We start from the raw sequence: 16,012 nt of genomic DNA, 5'->3' as shown, positions 1-16,012 counted from the left end.
TAAGCTACCACTTTTATTTGTCTTGATTATCAATTCTTTAAATTTTTTTTTAAAGAAATTAACAACCTCATTTAGAATAATTACCAAATTTTCTCCAATGAAGTTACCAACTAGGATTTGGTTACCAACACATAGAGTTAGTTATCAACTTTTATGCTTCTAAATGATCAACTTCCCTTATATCTACTAGTTTATTTTTACATTTTACCAACTTTTTTTTCTTTACCGTTTTCTCATAAAGCCTACCGGCTGTTATATGTAATTACCAACTTTTTTGGTGATTTGCCAACATTTCTCTGATTAAGTTACCAACTAGTTTTTGGTAATCAACTCCCATTGATTTTCTTAATACCGCTTATACTGCTTATTTGGTTCTTTTTTAATTTACTAATTCATTCTATTGAGTTAACACCATTATTTGTATTTTTTTTCTAATCATTTTCTTCAATATTGCAACTGACTTCTATTTTATTTAGTTACCGACATTTATTCACTTTTTATACAAATAATTCTTATTTTTATCAACTTTAATTTTAATGTCTTCACTTTATCAACTGTTATATGAAATTACCTATCATAATTTAGTCAACTTTATTCCCCATTAAGTAATCCAATAGAAAGATCGATCCATTATAGAATAAACCAAATAAACGAGTAACTAACTTAAATGAGAGTTGGTACATAAAATTTGATAAATCACTAAAACTAAATTTGAAAAATTCAAAGTGTAATTAAGAAAGGTAAACAAACATTGATAAAAGATAAGAAAAGTTGACAATAAAAGGAAAAATAAATTTGGTATGTAACTCAAATGAGAGTTGATAACCCACAGACACAAGGTATCTTCATCAAAGCAAAGTTGGTAAGGCACTTTAATTAAGGTTCTGTAAAAAATTTCCTAATTCAATGCCTTGCTAAGAAATGCAAATAGAGGCTTGTAAATGATGATAAAAGTAGTTAAAAAAATAAATAAATCTTTACAAATAACTCAACTGAGACTTAAAAGTTCACTATTTGGTAATAATTTAATGGGATAAACATTTGATGAATCATGCTAATTTAAATTGTCAATCTCTAATCTCTATCTAACAAAAAAATGGGTAATCTCTAAAAAGAGTAAGAGGTTGCTAACCAAGTCAACTTAATATAAAATGTGATAATCTACATAAAGAAAAAAACTAAATATTGGTAAGAAATTCAAACGAGAAAAAAAAAACTAGTTGGCAATGCAAATTGACAAAAGTTGGTGAATCACTCCAATCTAGGTTAATAATTTTATATAACAGTTAGTAATTTGAAACGTTGGTGAGTTATGCATATAGAAGTTGGTAAGTAGTACAAAACTTATAGTTTGAAGACTAAAAGAGAAAGTTGGTAACTTCATAAAAAAGTTGGCGAGTTACCAACAAGTTACTTACAAAAAAAAAGTCACTGAGTCAATTTTCTACCAACTTTTTTTTGACACTTACCAACACTTAATAAAATCTACCGACACGGAAAAAAAAAGAAAAGAGAAACTCTTACTTGACGGCACCGTCACTGTGACGGTGCCGTGTCTGCGACCCATTTTTTTAATTTTCTTTGTATTAAAAAAACAGCAAGAAAGTAAGTGAAACCCACCCATGCTAGCATGAAATTGAGAGGCCCTTCTTGCACCGTTACTGCATGACCGTGATTGTACCGTCATGCTAGCATCTCTCAAAAAAAAAAAAAATCATATTTTTTACCGAACAATAGAATTCTACCTTTCCAAGAAGTTTTCTCTTCCATAGACTCATTATAACATTTCAAATCCCTTCTTTCTTCTGCGCCATTCATCAACCCTTCGCAGAGAAAAAGCATCAAAAGAAATTTGCAACTCTTGGTGGCCTTTCTAATCTAGAGTGTTATTCCCTCAAAAACCCTGAGATTAATCGTAATACAGAATTCAAGATTTAGAAAAACAAAGTCAAGAACTTCCTTTCCACATGTTTTCTTCAATGCCCTTTTTTGCTGAACAAAAATGTTTGACCGAGTTGCATTACTATCAACATGCAATCACAGTCGGATGTTTTAATGACAAAAGATCAAGAAGGTACAGTTCGTTTCCATCTGTTTGTGGAAAATCACAGTCAACCTATCTCCGGCATTCGAATTTTTCTGCTAATGATGATTTTACACATTCCTGAATGTGAGCATAAGTAGAAGAAAGAGGAAACAGACTCACCGCCACACCACGGACGTAATCTTCTTGCAAGCAAGTGAAGGATCGCAATCGATAGAAACCAGCAGATACGGATGTAATAGGAGGAGGAAGAAGGAGGAGGTTTGTGAGCCATCTTCTTCATTTTTCTCTTTCGACTCTTATTGATATCCTCTTCTTGAGGCGTGAAGGGTTTTATATGATATGATCCATAGTTATACCAGATGGTGATCATGTCCTCTTCCTAAAGTCAAACATGTCTTGGTCAAATTTTGCAGGCGTTGATAAATGGACAGCAGTGGTTGGTTGGACTTCCAGGAAAGAGTCGTGCTTAAGAAGTGAATCCCATTAAGTATTGGCACCTACCCAGTTTTCTTGAGTTCAAACTTCAAATGAGATGGGCTGATGACGACTTGAACGTTAAAATTATATGGACGCAAGGCTTGAAAGTTTCTGCGAAAAGAAGCTGATGTCGCTTTTTCGGTCGCTCTCTTCCTCTTCCCGCCGGTTGTTCCGTTTTTTAGTTCGAATTAATAGGATGCACTACTGGCGCAATGGCACCCGCCCCAGACGCCATTGCCACGATAGGGCCGATTTCAGCCGCTATCCGCGACGCTCTCATTCTATCCATGATATTCTCCGGTGGCAGTGCCGCTACACAATGGCTGCTATTTAAAACCATGCTGGACATATTAGTCATGGTTAATTTGAAGATGAAAATTTTAACAAGTAGGATTACATTTTTCTTTAAACAAAACAAGTAGAATTATCATTTTTTGAAAATGAAATGGTGGTGAAATCACAATAAGTGGAGTCATATGGTTGTTAGAAAGTCCAATCCAAAATCTTTTGAGTTGAACTTTCTAACATGGTATCAGAACCAGTGTTATCTCTTTACGCAAATATGTGTCCACCTTAATTAGTCAATTTCCACGTGCTACTTGTAATCCGGTTTGCACGTAAGAGGAAGTGTTGAAGTTGTTGTCCCACATCAATTGTGAATGAGTCATGAAGTCTCTTTATATTCATGTAGTCTCCCTCCACCTATCAGCTTAAATTTTTGGATTGGACTTTTTAACAATAGTGTCTAATAAAGTGTGTTAAATTATGTGTCAAACTTGAGCCTACGAATGAAATCGGATCCGAGAGCAATTGGTCAACAACAAGAAGAAAGTTGTGTTTGGACTTTTACTCGGTCAACAGTGAGTAGAGAAAGAATAAAAGGAAATAAAATATACTGAATTATCCCAATTAGAATTCGGTTTGGGTTGGTACTGGCAGGGTGTGCATGTGAAATAAAATATACTGAATTATTCCCAGTAGAATTCGGTTTGGGTTGGTACTGGTAGGTTGTGCATGTATATTTCAATATGTACCCGTGGGTGGTAGCGTGTTAGGAAGGATTCTTGAAACGCCTTTTTCGACCAAGCCCTTGGCATGGGTTTTTTTTGTGAAATTATATCAAGAATTCAAATATTGAAGTCAATTAAATCTTGTGAGTAAAATTTGTGAATTTCTTCATGAGATTATGATAGTAGTTGATGAGCAATTGCGAGGGCTAAATATTATTGCATGTAATTAGAGTTGGAAAATACTAAGAGTCTTTGAGTGACTTGAGTGTAATTGTAATTTCAATTATATCGCTTAATCTATAGTGGAATTCATTATCGCTCTTCCCGTGAATTTAGGTCATTACGATCGAATCACGTAAATTCGATGACCAAATCACCATTGCACCACCTCCTTTTGCCCAAGGCGTTTGTCGTTACTATACATTCAACCACCGCCGTCTCAGATATTTCCACCTTGCCACCTGTTGCAACCGCCAACCATGATGCCATAGGCGAGATTTCACATCTCTCTCTATCTCTCTCGGAGAAGCTCGAGGTGGTGCGTTTGTTGGGATAGAGAGTTCGGTTTCATGCCAACGGATCGATGTTCTATTCACTATACATGCTTAAGTTTTAAAGAGATTGTATCTTTCTAATTACAGATGCTTGAGAAAAGAACAGTCTAATTGAGAATGATGATACTTGGATCATCCTTAGGAGTACAATATGCTGATGGAATAAAACAAATTACCTCAAGAAACAGGTGTTTTGAAACGATGTGAGCGTGGAATCTAGAGACATGACATAGGAATATTTGATTCCCTAGAGTCGCCCATTCAATACTCCATAAGTTCAAGTGGATAGAAGTATACTTGAGGCACACTGTTCATGATAATCTTGAATTTGTGAGGCTTCTCTCAATAGATGCTGCTACATGTATTATACCCTGAATCCATTGATCACGATATTATCAAAGAATATTTTGCATAAGCACCAAAGCTATAGAAATGCTAAGGGAAAATAACATAAATGATCTTTAAACTTTGGCCTAATGTGTAATGTGGTCCTTGAATTTTTAATTAATTCAATATAGTCCATGAATTTTTTGTACATGTTTAATATAGTTCATGGTCTATATAAAAAAGTTCAATGCTGTCCATGATCTTAAATTAATAGAAAGACTAGTTCAATAACTACAATGAATATATATCAAAAGCTCGGGAATCACATTAAATAAATTAAAATTTTAAGGATTGTATTGAATATTAGTCTAAAATTAAGGGACCATATTGAATAAATTAAAATTTTAAGAACCGCAATGTACATTGAGCCAAAAATTTAGTTAGTATTTGAGTCATCATCCCAAATGCTAAATGAACTTTCGCTTGTCTCCTTTTCATCAACTCCGGCGGTTGCTTCCCAAGATGGGTTTTGCATTTCAGATAAGATTGGGCCCATTACATATCCTTTTTGCACATTGCCCAACCTTATCTTGTTGCTCAACTTTAGGCCCGCCATTTTCTATTGCTTTTCTCACCTTTCGGGCTTTAGCTCAGTATTTCAGGATTTGGACAATAAAATTACCTTTGGTTTGACTACATATCGCCATTCCACGAATAGATTTTTTAATTTTCACTTGTTGGGATTGTTAAACGAAGAAGAAGAAGATACTTCTAACCGGAAACGGTGTACAATAATCGGTGATCGACAGCGAAGTACGGTGATTGAAGGCCAATGACCAGCAACAGACAACCAATGATGGAGTTTGAGTATTGGCAACAAGTTCGATCGCCAATGACTGACGACGGAGTCCGTCGAGGCTGGTGGCGTACGCTGGAAGTGGGCGACTAATGCAGTGCTGACTGCTGAGGGCAGTGGCGGCAATTGGTGGTGCAATTGGCTTTTTGGTAGTTCCATGGTTATAAAAAGTTGAAATGGAATCTCAATCCTAACTATAGTAAAGTAATTCGATTGCACATTATTTTAAGAAATTTTATTCCATTTGGAATCGTATGTCGTACTCGAATTTATCCCCAGACATCGTATTTACTGTGGAATTCAACTCCACGTCAAACCAAACTAAGACTTAAAATGGTTCATAATCAAAGAAAAATCTCCAAAGAGTAACATCGTAATTTCTTAATCAATCTTGATGATAGAAGATGACCGCGATCGAAAAGATTGTTGGCAATGTTCTCACCGTATGCTTATTGGAGCCAAGTTTTTGCTCACGGTATGTCTCTGAGACCATAGCTTAAAAATAGAAGTAAGATTGTCCAATTATTTCACTATATAATAACTCAATGTTGTGATATGTAACTTGTATTTTGGTTACTTTTAGAGTAAAGCTCCATATGTTTCTAGGTGTTTCGATAATTCTAATTAAGCAAGTCGAGCATAGTGATCCTTCATAATATGAGAAAACTCATCAAGGTACGTGGTGAATTGAATCCTCAATATTAGGGCACAATTCGACATGTAATTAACAATACCAAAATTTTAGAAAATTCATCCAAAAAGTCCTAAGCCTATTGCAATTTTACCAATTGAGTTCTAAATCTTTTCATTTTGCCAATTGAATCCTCAATATTTTCACGTTTTGCCAATTGAACCCATCCAGCAAACTTTAGCTAAAAATCGCTAACATGGACATTGGTCATCCTACATGAGACGGTGCTAATGTGGATAATTTTTTAATAATATGTATTATTTTAGTTTTTTTTCCTTTTCTTCTATTTTCCTTTACCGACCGAGGCTAGGCCCTCACCAGCCTAGGTGAGGGTTTGCATCGAGCAAGGGTCTCCTTTGGTTGGGTTGGGCGACGACCGCCCTTGCTCAAGCCGGCCCTCGCTTGGGCTGGTGAAGGCAACCCTTGCCAAATTGGGTGAAAGGTAGCCCTCGCCGACCTAGCAAGGGCAACAATTGATCAAAGCCAGCAAGGGCGACCCTTGCCAGAGGCCGATGGAGAGCAAAAGGGAAGAACAAATAAATAAATAAAAAAAAAAGAAGAAGAAAACAAGTTAAGGAACACAAAAAAGTAAAAAAGAAATAACACAAGTTTTGGAAAAAAAAATATTAAAACATTCTTAACTTTGTCCATGTCAGCACCGGCCATGCCACGTAAGGACGGCCAACGTCAATGTCATCGATTTCCGGCCAAAATTGGTGACATCATCTCAATTAACAAAATTTGAAAAGATTTAGGACTCAATTTAGCAAAATTAAAAATCTTTAGTACTGAATTGGTGAAATTGCAATAGATTTAGGACTTTCTAAAAAAAAAAAATTCCCCAAAATTTGATAATGAAAGTTTGTTATATCTGATTTTCACAAAATACGATAGTTGAGAAGTAGCACCATTGATATTAAGAATTCTTAACTAAAACTCGCGTAGGACGTGATTTGATAAAGTTACATTGAATGTTTAGACAAAGAGTCATGACGCTATAAGATTAACTCTTTGAATATGATCTATGATCTTGCAGGGTCACTGAATAAACAAACTGTAGTATTTATTTCCTATTAGATGAGAAAACTGATACAGATCGTACTAGCACATGGATTTCTTGATTTGAGTTGAGGTTCCTCCTCCTTTTAAGTCCAATTGGGCTTTATCAAATCCGCATAATCTTTGCCAACATGGTAGCTAGTCGATCGATTCAAGACTTAGTTTGAACGAGGGTTACACATTCGGTTTCTCCGATCAATCCTCGATTACATGAAATTTTGATTAGTCCGCAGAGGACGAACCCATCCTTAGCCATATTGCTGGTCTTGTTTTCCTGCTCGCACCGGGCGCGATGACAGCTTATCTAAAGGCCTAATTCCCTAAAACATCTCCACTTTTAGCTCGTCACAATTCTACCTTTTATCTTTAAAAAAAACTCAAATTTTAGGGCCAATTACAATTGTACTTTAAATTTTTTTTTCTCATAAAAAATCATTAACTTTGTGTCAAATTCCAATTCTACCCTAAATTTTTTTTGTCATATGAAAAATCCCAAATTTTAGGTCGTGTCCTTATTTTATCATCTAGTCCTAACTTTACCCTAAAATTTTTACTGTTTCATAAGAGATCATAAATTTTTATTTGAGTCGCAAATTTTTATTTGAGTCACAAATATACCCCCATTAACTCTTTATCCAAATTTTTCGTTGATAATCGAGAAATGAAAACCTCCCAAGCATGAGCCATTCAAGCATCTCGAGCGTGAGCTCTCCAACCACGAGACATGAAATATTTTTCAAGGACAAGAGATTGAAGATGAGCGCACAACACCTAATGTTGGAGAATTTTCATGAAATAAAATATAAAATCGAGACAAGAGTTAAAAGTTAAAAGTTTTTTGGGACATTAAAGCCTCGTCTAAATGGGCTACCGATGCTTGGTGGACGCTTTAAACTGAATATTCCTGCAGCGGATGACTCAGATCCCAACCCCTCCAAATCCTTTTTCATTTGGAAAAGACCAGTAGAATCACTGAACAAAAGAGAAAGAAAAAGAGACGAGCAAAAAGAAAAGAAAATAAAAGAAAAAAAAAACAAACAGAATCGACCCATACAGCTAATGCTCCATTAAAGCACTTAGCACTGTGAACTTGAAGAAGAGAGAGAAAGAGAAAGGGGAGGAGAGATGGGCAACGGCAGCTTTTCTTTCTACTCTCACCTGGTGCTCCTGCTGCTGCTGCTGCTCGCATCTCCGTCGCAGTCGGACCGGAGAGTCGCGCTCAGCCTCTACTACGAGGCCCTCTGCCCCTACTGCGCCAACTTCATCGTCAACTCGCTCTCCAAGGTGTTCGACACGGGCCTCATCTCCATTGTCGATCTCAGGCTCATCCCTTGGGGCAACGGCTGGATCTCGCCGGATGGCTCCCTCTCGTGCCAGGTTCCTACTTCCCCTCCCCTTTGCTTCATCCCCCTTGCTTCCTTTAACATCTCTTCTCTATTTTTCCCTTGTCTTAGTAATATTCTCAGATTTACGTGTAATGTTCACTAATCGATTGCGCATTAAACAACATGATAAGTTGATAACGCATATTGGAATTAAGATGGCGTTTATGTTTAGATGAGTTATATTTAAACACACGACAAACACTTATTTTTATGATTTGATAAATACTCGGTGTCGTAGAATTTGGGGTAGGGCTTGCTTTTATTTGCCGTGCTCAAATTACTCAGCATGATACGCTCCTTACATCTAACACTGGGTAGCAAGCAATGGCGGGTCGAGAAATCGAGGCTGGTGTGGCGAAACAAAATTTTTATGAAATTTATTTATTTATTTTTGAATAATTTGTACCTATGAGAACATGGACATGAATATCTCAATACTTAGCAACAACGGACGGTGGCTCCATAAATTTTCATATTTCATTTCACTATATAAACTTGGGTCTGTCCATAATTTCCATAAATTCGACTTTATTCTTTTTTTTTATTCTCTTTTTTTGGGGACCTAGCATAAAGGTATTGAATAAAGTTGGTGCCGTTGGGCCAGAGTAATAAATGGGGTTACGGGTTCTGCCCCCACGCTCCGGTGCACAATGCACATGATGATTGCTTCCAATCTTCGGTGGTAATTAAAAAGAAAGGAATTATTTAGTGAAATTTAGTGACATTGAAATTTGGATTGTCAGACTTAGTAAGATACACGTGATACTCACGTGCAACTTGTTATTGTTAATACTGCAGATTTCATTTTAGTACATACTAAAAGAAATGCTACTTATTTACTTTAGGAATAACAACACAAATGATTCATAAACGTTGGCCCAATGTATAATGTGGTCATTAAACTTTTAATTTGTTCAATATGATACTTGTGATTTAGACCACTGTAATCCATGACCTTTCACTTTGTTCATTGCGATTCATGAACTTTTGGAACATATTCAATTTAGTCATATGTTCAATATCGCGCTTTAATTAGTTCAAGTTTAGGGACAACACTGAACATTTTCTTGTTGTTCAAGGATAAAATTTAAACATGCACCAAAAAGTCTAGGAGCCACAATAAATAAATCAAAAGTTCAGGGGCCACTTTGCATAATGAGCTATAGTTCGGAGATCGTATTGAACAAATTATGAGTTCATGGACTACATTGTTCATAGGGCTAAATGTCAAAGATCATTTGTGTCATTTTTCATTTATTTTAACCATTCTAACATAGTAAGCGTCCAATGGAGAATACAGGAAGAATTTATTTACCAAGAAAAATTAATAGCCCTCGTCAACTTCACTAGAAAATGAAAATGCTGATATTTCTCTTAATTCTTGTGTAATCTTTGCCCGCCAATTTTTTTTTCTCAATCTGAATATTGTGCAAAATTTGCAGCATGGACCAGATGAATGCCTACTAAATGCCATTGAAGCCTGTGCCATCACCATCTATCCGGATGTGGTAAACCCTCTTTTTCCCTCTAAAGCAAGACTTGCTTTTATGTACTGAAGTGTAGAACTTCATTAATATACTGGCATATGCACCATTATTTATAAATAAGTACTATCTATTTACAAATGAATCTAAAACAATTATCACGCCAAGATGCAAAAACGAAAAGTTTACATGTCTATTTATCACTCATCAGACCATATTACCTTTAGTATCTCGCTCTATTATATTGTGAAGCTATAGTTAGACAGTGGACGCCTTTAAAAATGCTAGGAATCGAGTAATTTGATGTGTAAAATTTAGTATATCCCAGCTCAATAGAATCAGTGGACTCAGTGACGAATCAAATCAATGATCCGTCAATTTGCACACTAGATTTATGGATTTGAGTTTGATTTTGAGTCGAATCAAATCAAATCTCTACTGTGACATGATGTGTATAAATGAAAAGAATAGCACAATGTAGGCATTATAATACATATTTATCCTTTTGGTCTTATTTTGTATGACATATTGACTTTCACACTCTTTGTAGACCCGGCATTTCAGATTCATCAATTGCGTGGAGCAAATTGACCCTGCAGGGCAGGCACGGCGAGTGGTCCAAGTGCTTGGGCACGACTGGCCTCGGCAATGCTCCGGTCGATTGTTATAACAGAGGCTATGGAAATAAGGTGATTTTTGCCTGTTCTAATTATAATTCATCCAAAACTTCTCCATTTTGATCCAGCAAAAAAAAAAATTTAACAAAAAATATCTAAAAATTTGCTCTTCGGGGACAGCTTGAGCGGAGGAATGCCCAGGAAACCGCTCGTCTCAATCCGCCACACAAATTTGTCCCGTGGGTGCTCGTTAACAATCGACCACTCCAGGAGGTTAGTTAACACATCTCTATCTGATTACACGATTTACAATCAATGCAATGACGAGTTAAATTGTAATTTAGTCGTCGTCGCTGCTTTCTTCAAGGGACTTAGGTTATTTCTCTGTCTGTCTCAGGAGTTCCCAAATTTCGTGAGCTATGTATGCAAGGCCTACAGAGGAGCCCACGTGCCGGCAGCATGCAAGTCGATTCCGGCAACCGTTGTTTCCTCTGGCGAGGAGATTAGGTCCAGTTCGGTTTGCTATGCAAGCCAAGCACGAAACGTTACTCCTGGGCTCCAATAACAAAATGGTATTAAATTTACCAAAATGCAAAAGAAAAGCAAAAAGAAGAAGAAGATGGTATTAATGTTTATTTATCTCTCTAAGGAGTGATTACAGCTAGTTTGTCGTGCAATAGAATGGTGATGTAGACACGATTGATTTGCATCTAATAATATATGATGCTGCTAAAGTCAGCTTTGGTTTGGTTTTTTTTTTTTTTTTTGGCTCTCCTTTTAAATCCACCTCTATAGCTTGAATTGTCAAAATCGTCTCATAATATAAAAGCTACTTACTACTTGTCCAAATTTTAAAAAATTTACATCAACCACTCATGTCCTGCCACCTAAGCGAAAAGCAAAAACATAAATCTCTCTTCTTTGAAGCTTGTATAGACAGAGACGATGCTCGTAGAACTCTATAATAACATAATTATAAAGGCCTAGATAACAAAATGTGATGATTTATAATTATTGTAATGTTAATGTGGAAATTGGCAGGATCTTCTACCTAAATGAACATGAAATCACTAGAGAAATAAATGATGACTAATAAAAACACTAGAGATTTATATGGTTGGATCTAAGTGTTGGTACCTACTCAAGGGAGAGCTAGTAGCAAATGATTAATTATGAGTGGAGAATCAGAGTTATAATCGCTTATATGCTCGAGTGTTTCTAAAACTTATATTAAACTTAAACCCACAATGTTTATAAATAAAAAACTTAATTTGAAAGTAAAATTAACAGCATAAAATCATAAGGTGTTCATGCCCAAAGTAAAAGCTCTACGCACGACTTCTTTAGGAAACTTCTCGTACAACTTCTCTTCGGCGACTAAAACAAAGAGTAAAAGCGCCCTTTTATTTGTTCGGCTTAAATAACAAGGGCGTCCACTGTACGACTTGTTAAGAAAGTCCAAATCTTGATTAACCTGTCAAACTTGAATGAAAGAAACCAACACAAATTTTGTGCTCCTTTGTTTCATTGATTTGACTGTATAGAAGCTGCCTTTCTTGATAATCTTTATGCGGTGAAACTATGATAGTTATCCAACCAGATAATAACAAAATATAAATATATGTGTATATATTTATATGCCCTTTAAGAGATTCTTTAGATATCTTTCTTATGGTAGCAATTCGCTTTATATCCTCAAACCGGATTGAATTTTGTAAACAGCTCAAATTTGAGACATCATTTAATAATTGTCCAATTTATCTAGACATTTGAAGTCAAATCATAGTGCTCATCATCCATGCTTATCTCCCAATGCATTCACACGTTCACACTCTACAAACGCGTATTGTGGTCAAGCAAAGCTTGAACTTCGCGAAAGAAACGGGCTTAGTGATCATATCTACAAGGTTTTCCATTGTCGTGATCTTGTTTACTACAAGCTTACTCTTCTCTAAGACTTTTCGGATAAAATGTTACCTAATATAGATATACTTCGTTCACATAATAAATTGGATTATAGGCCGGATATATCATACCTTGGTTACCATAGAGCATATTAATGCTTTTCTGCTCCAACCCAAAGTCCAAGAGCGAACCACGTAATCATATTTCTGCCTCCTTCATTTAAAAGTTAGTGTCATGCACTCTAGCTCGATCAAAGTGATCATGTAATGACGCTTTCCAACTCACTATAGCATCTTGCGATGTAAATATGTACACTACTAAAGACTTGCATTCATCCAAGTCATTGGTGTGATCCGGATCCACACACCTCGTGGTTCACTACCATTGTGGTTGTTTTGGTATTCTATATGAACATCTGTTTCCCTTTTCAATATTGGAGACTCCATTTCATAGCTTCTCAACGAGCTTTACCACTATACTTCATGTAATAGCTATCTACACTTGGTGCTTGTGAAATATTAGACTTCATGCACGCCATGGCATATATAATACTACCAACTGTACTAGAATAAGAAACACATGACATATGATCTTCCACCTCCTCAATTTGGGATGATAAATTATCAGAAAGTTTAAAGTGTTTCACTAAATGTGTACTTTTGTTGTCAGCATATTCAAACATATTACAATCTTCTCAATATATTTCTTGTAGATAAATGTAAAACTCATGTAGTTTTAGCACGCAAAATCTCCACACCAAATATATCCTTTGCGATCACCTAAATTTTTCATCTCAAACTAAATACTCAATTGTCTCTCCAGGACATCAATATCAGATATATTCTTAGTTGCTATTAGTATGTCATGAACATATAGTAATAGATAAATCATAGACCCATCCTCTAATTTCCTAAAGTGAACACAACTAGACTTTTCGAATAGTCCCGACGAAACATTAAAGCATCAAAACACTTATATCACAATTTAGGAAACTGTTTCAGCCCATACAAAGATTTCTTTAATAAACAACCATGATCTTCCTTACTCAAAATAAGAAAGTCCCTCCGGTTGCCCTAGTTATATTAGATCCTCCAACTCATTATGAAGAAATGATGTTTTTACATCTAATTGCTCCAACTCAAGATCATATGCAACAACTAAGACAAGTGATATATGAATAGAAGTATATCTTAACACATAAGAGAATACCTCGTTGTTGTCAATGCCCTCTAGCTATGTGTACCCCTTCGTGATAAGTTTGGCCTTATACCCCGCTACCTCGACACCAAAAATGCCATGTTTCCATTTATAGACCCACTTACTTTGAACAATCTTCTGGCTTTTGGGTACTTTGAGTAGCTCCCATATTTGATATTGATGGGGTGATTTCATCTCTTCATTCATAGCCCTTGTCTACTATAACGCCTCAAAACAAGCCATCGCCTCAGAGTAAAATGATGGCTTATTTGTCTCTACCTTATTACCTACAATAAATGCATAAGCAATATATGCATAACCAAAATGTATCAATGGTTTAATTTGCCTTCTTTATCTACTCATAGTTATGGTGTCTACTATTTGCTAGTTGTTTTTAATTTTTATTTTTAGGTAAAGTGCTGGTTGTTCGGTATCACCGATTTCAAGAACGACCTTATCTACAATCCTCAACATTTATTATATATGGGGTCTTTGAAGTCTCCATGTGAAGTTTCACCTCACTACTAACACCATGAATTGTATACTCTGACGGTTGTGTCTCAAGGCTTCTTTGTTGAAGCATAATAGTCTCATCGGAGATCATGTCTCTGCTAATTAGAATATCATGTAATTTGAATCGGTGCCCCATAGCCGTAGCCTTGTCAACCCATGTGTATAACCCAAAAATATGCACTTATTTACCCTTGGCTCAAGTTTACCATCACATGCATGAATGTACATAAGACATCCAAATACTCATAATCTAGAGTAATCAATAGGTTTTCCCAACCATACTTCCTTAGGAGTCTTCCACTTTATAGCAGATGATGGAGATCAATTAACTAGATAACATAACATGCTTACTAACAAGGCCCAAGATTCCTTGCCTCGTCTTGCATGCAAAAACATGCATAGAGCTAGCTCTAGAAAAGTTATGTTCTTCCGTTTTGTTATGCCTTTTGTGGTGTCCCGGATATGCTGTGCAATATCTCACAATCCCTTCTTTCTCACATAATTTGCTAAAAATCTTTACCCCAGATTTCCATGTCATTATTAGTCCTCAAGCACTTGATTTATTTATCTGACTATTTCTCAATCGGTGACTTAAATTTCTTAAATTGATCAAACACTTTAAATTTGTGTTTAAGAAAGTATACCTACACCTTCTTTAAATAGTTGTTGATAAATGTCAGTATAAATCGGGCCCATCATTTTGAAGGAACTGGAAATGTTTGAATGAATGTATTCAATTGGCTACTTGGTCGAATGAATAGTTGTAGTAAACTTAATCCGGCGCTTCTTTCGCAATATGCGGTGCTTACACAAGCCCAGATTCTTTGTATTCTAACACTTCAACAACCCCCTCTTACTCAGCATCATCATACCTACCTCGATTATGTGCCCTAACTGCATATGCTATAATTGAGTCAAATTGGAGTTTGACACACCTAATGAAACCGCAACAACTATTATCACGATCTCTCCGAGTAAATGATTGAGAGTATTCACTTTCTTCTATTTCATCACTATCATCGCACCTCGAGAGATCATCATCGCTTCTTCTTTGGTGGTGTACTTCCACCCAATGTTAGCAAGTATCCTTAGAGAAATAAGATTTTTCTTGAGCTCCAATACATGCCATAGGTTTGTTAGTGTGTGCGCTACCCCATCGTACATCCAAATCCAAACCTTATCTATACCTATAACCTTATAGACTGCATAATTCTCCATCAAAATTCAACCATCACCCATAATCCAATAAGTAGCAAACTAATTCCTATAAGGCGTCAAATGATAAGAGCACCTCGAATCTAGTACTCATTCGCCTCCTAACGAATCGGTAGTTACACACAAGATGACCTTTGCAACATTAGTGCTCTCACTAGCAACTTTTGCTAGCTTCGGACAATCTCTCCTTATATGCCTCTTCTCATGACATTCAAAACACTTCACTAGTTGCTTGGACTTTTTATGGCGTGACTTCAACATGCTTTTATGCTTCTTGCTACTGGCCCTTGATGTTGGTCTCTATCTTGAATCACTAGTCCACGCACTAAATCTTGCGCTAGACAATCATCTTGTAATTTTCTCTACGACTCCTCATCGAACAAGGTTGATTATACGTCTTCCGAGGTAATTGCGGTATGCCCCTTGTAGTAGTAAATTAGTGAAGTGCTCATATAACTTTGGTAAAGAAGTTAACAAAATCATGCCATGTTATTCATCATCTAAGATCTTACCAACATTCGTTAAATCCATCATGAGTTTATTAAACTCATCTAGGTGGAATCTGATAGATACACCTTTAGTGTATCTAAATTGAAACATCCTCTTTAACACATATTAGTGATTATTTGAACACTTAATTACATATAGTTATTGAAGTTTTACCCACAAAGCTGC

General features: G+C 36.0%; 1 protein-coding gene across 1 annotated transcript; it reads left to right on the top strand.

Moving 5' to 3' along the window:
* Positions 1-8,053: 8,053 nt before the first annotated feature.
* LOC115749298 (gamma-interferon-responsive lysosomal thiol protein) lies at positions 8,054-11,254 on the top strand. The gene is given in 6 exon segments (XM_030686045.2): positions 8,054-8,398; positions 9,849-9,914; positions 10,441-10,476; positions 10,478-10,579; positions 10,688-10,780; positions 10,905-11,254. Coding segments are annotated over 6 exon segments (717 nt in total). The 5' UTR covers positions 8,054-8,146; the 3' UTR covers positions 11,073-11,254.
* The last annotated feature ends 4,758 nt before the right edge of the window (positions 11,255-16,012 follow it).

This window comes from Rhodamnia argentea, chromosome 10, assembly GCF_020921035.1.
Source record: "Rhodamnia argentea isolate NSW1041297 chromosome 10, ASM2092103v1, whole genome shotgun sequence".
NCBI lineage: Eukaryota > Viridiplantae > Streptophyta > Magnoliopsida > Myrtales > Myrtaceae > Rhodamnia > Rhodamnia argentea.
This window is presented reverse-complemented; position numbering and strand designations above follow the sequence as displayed.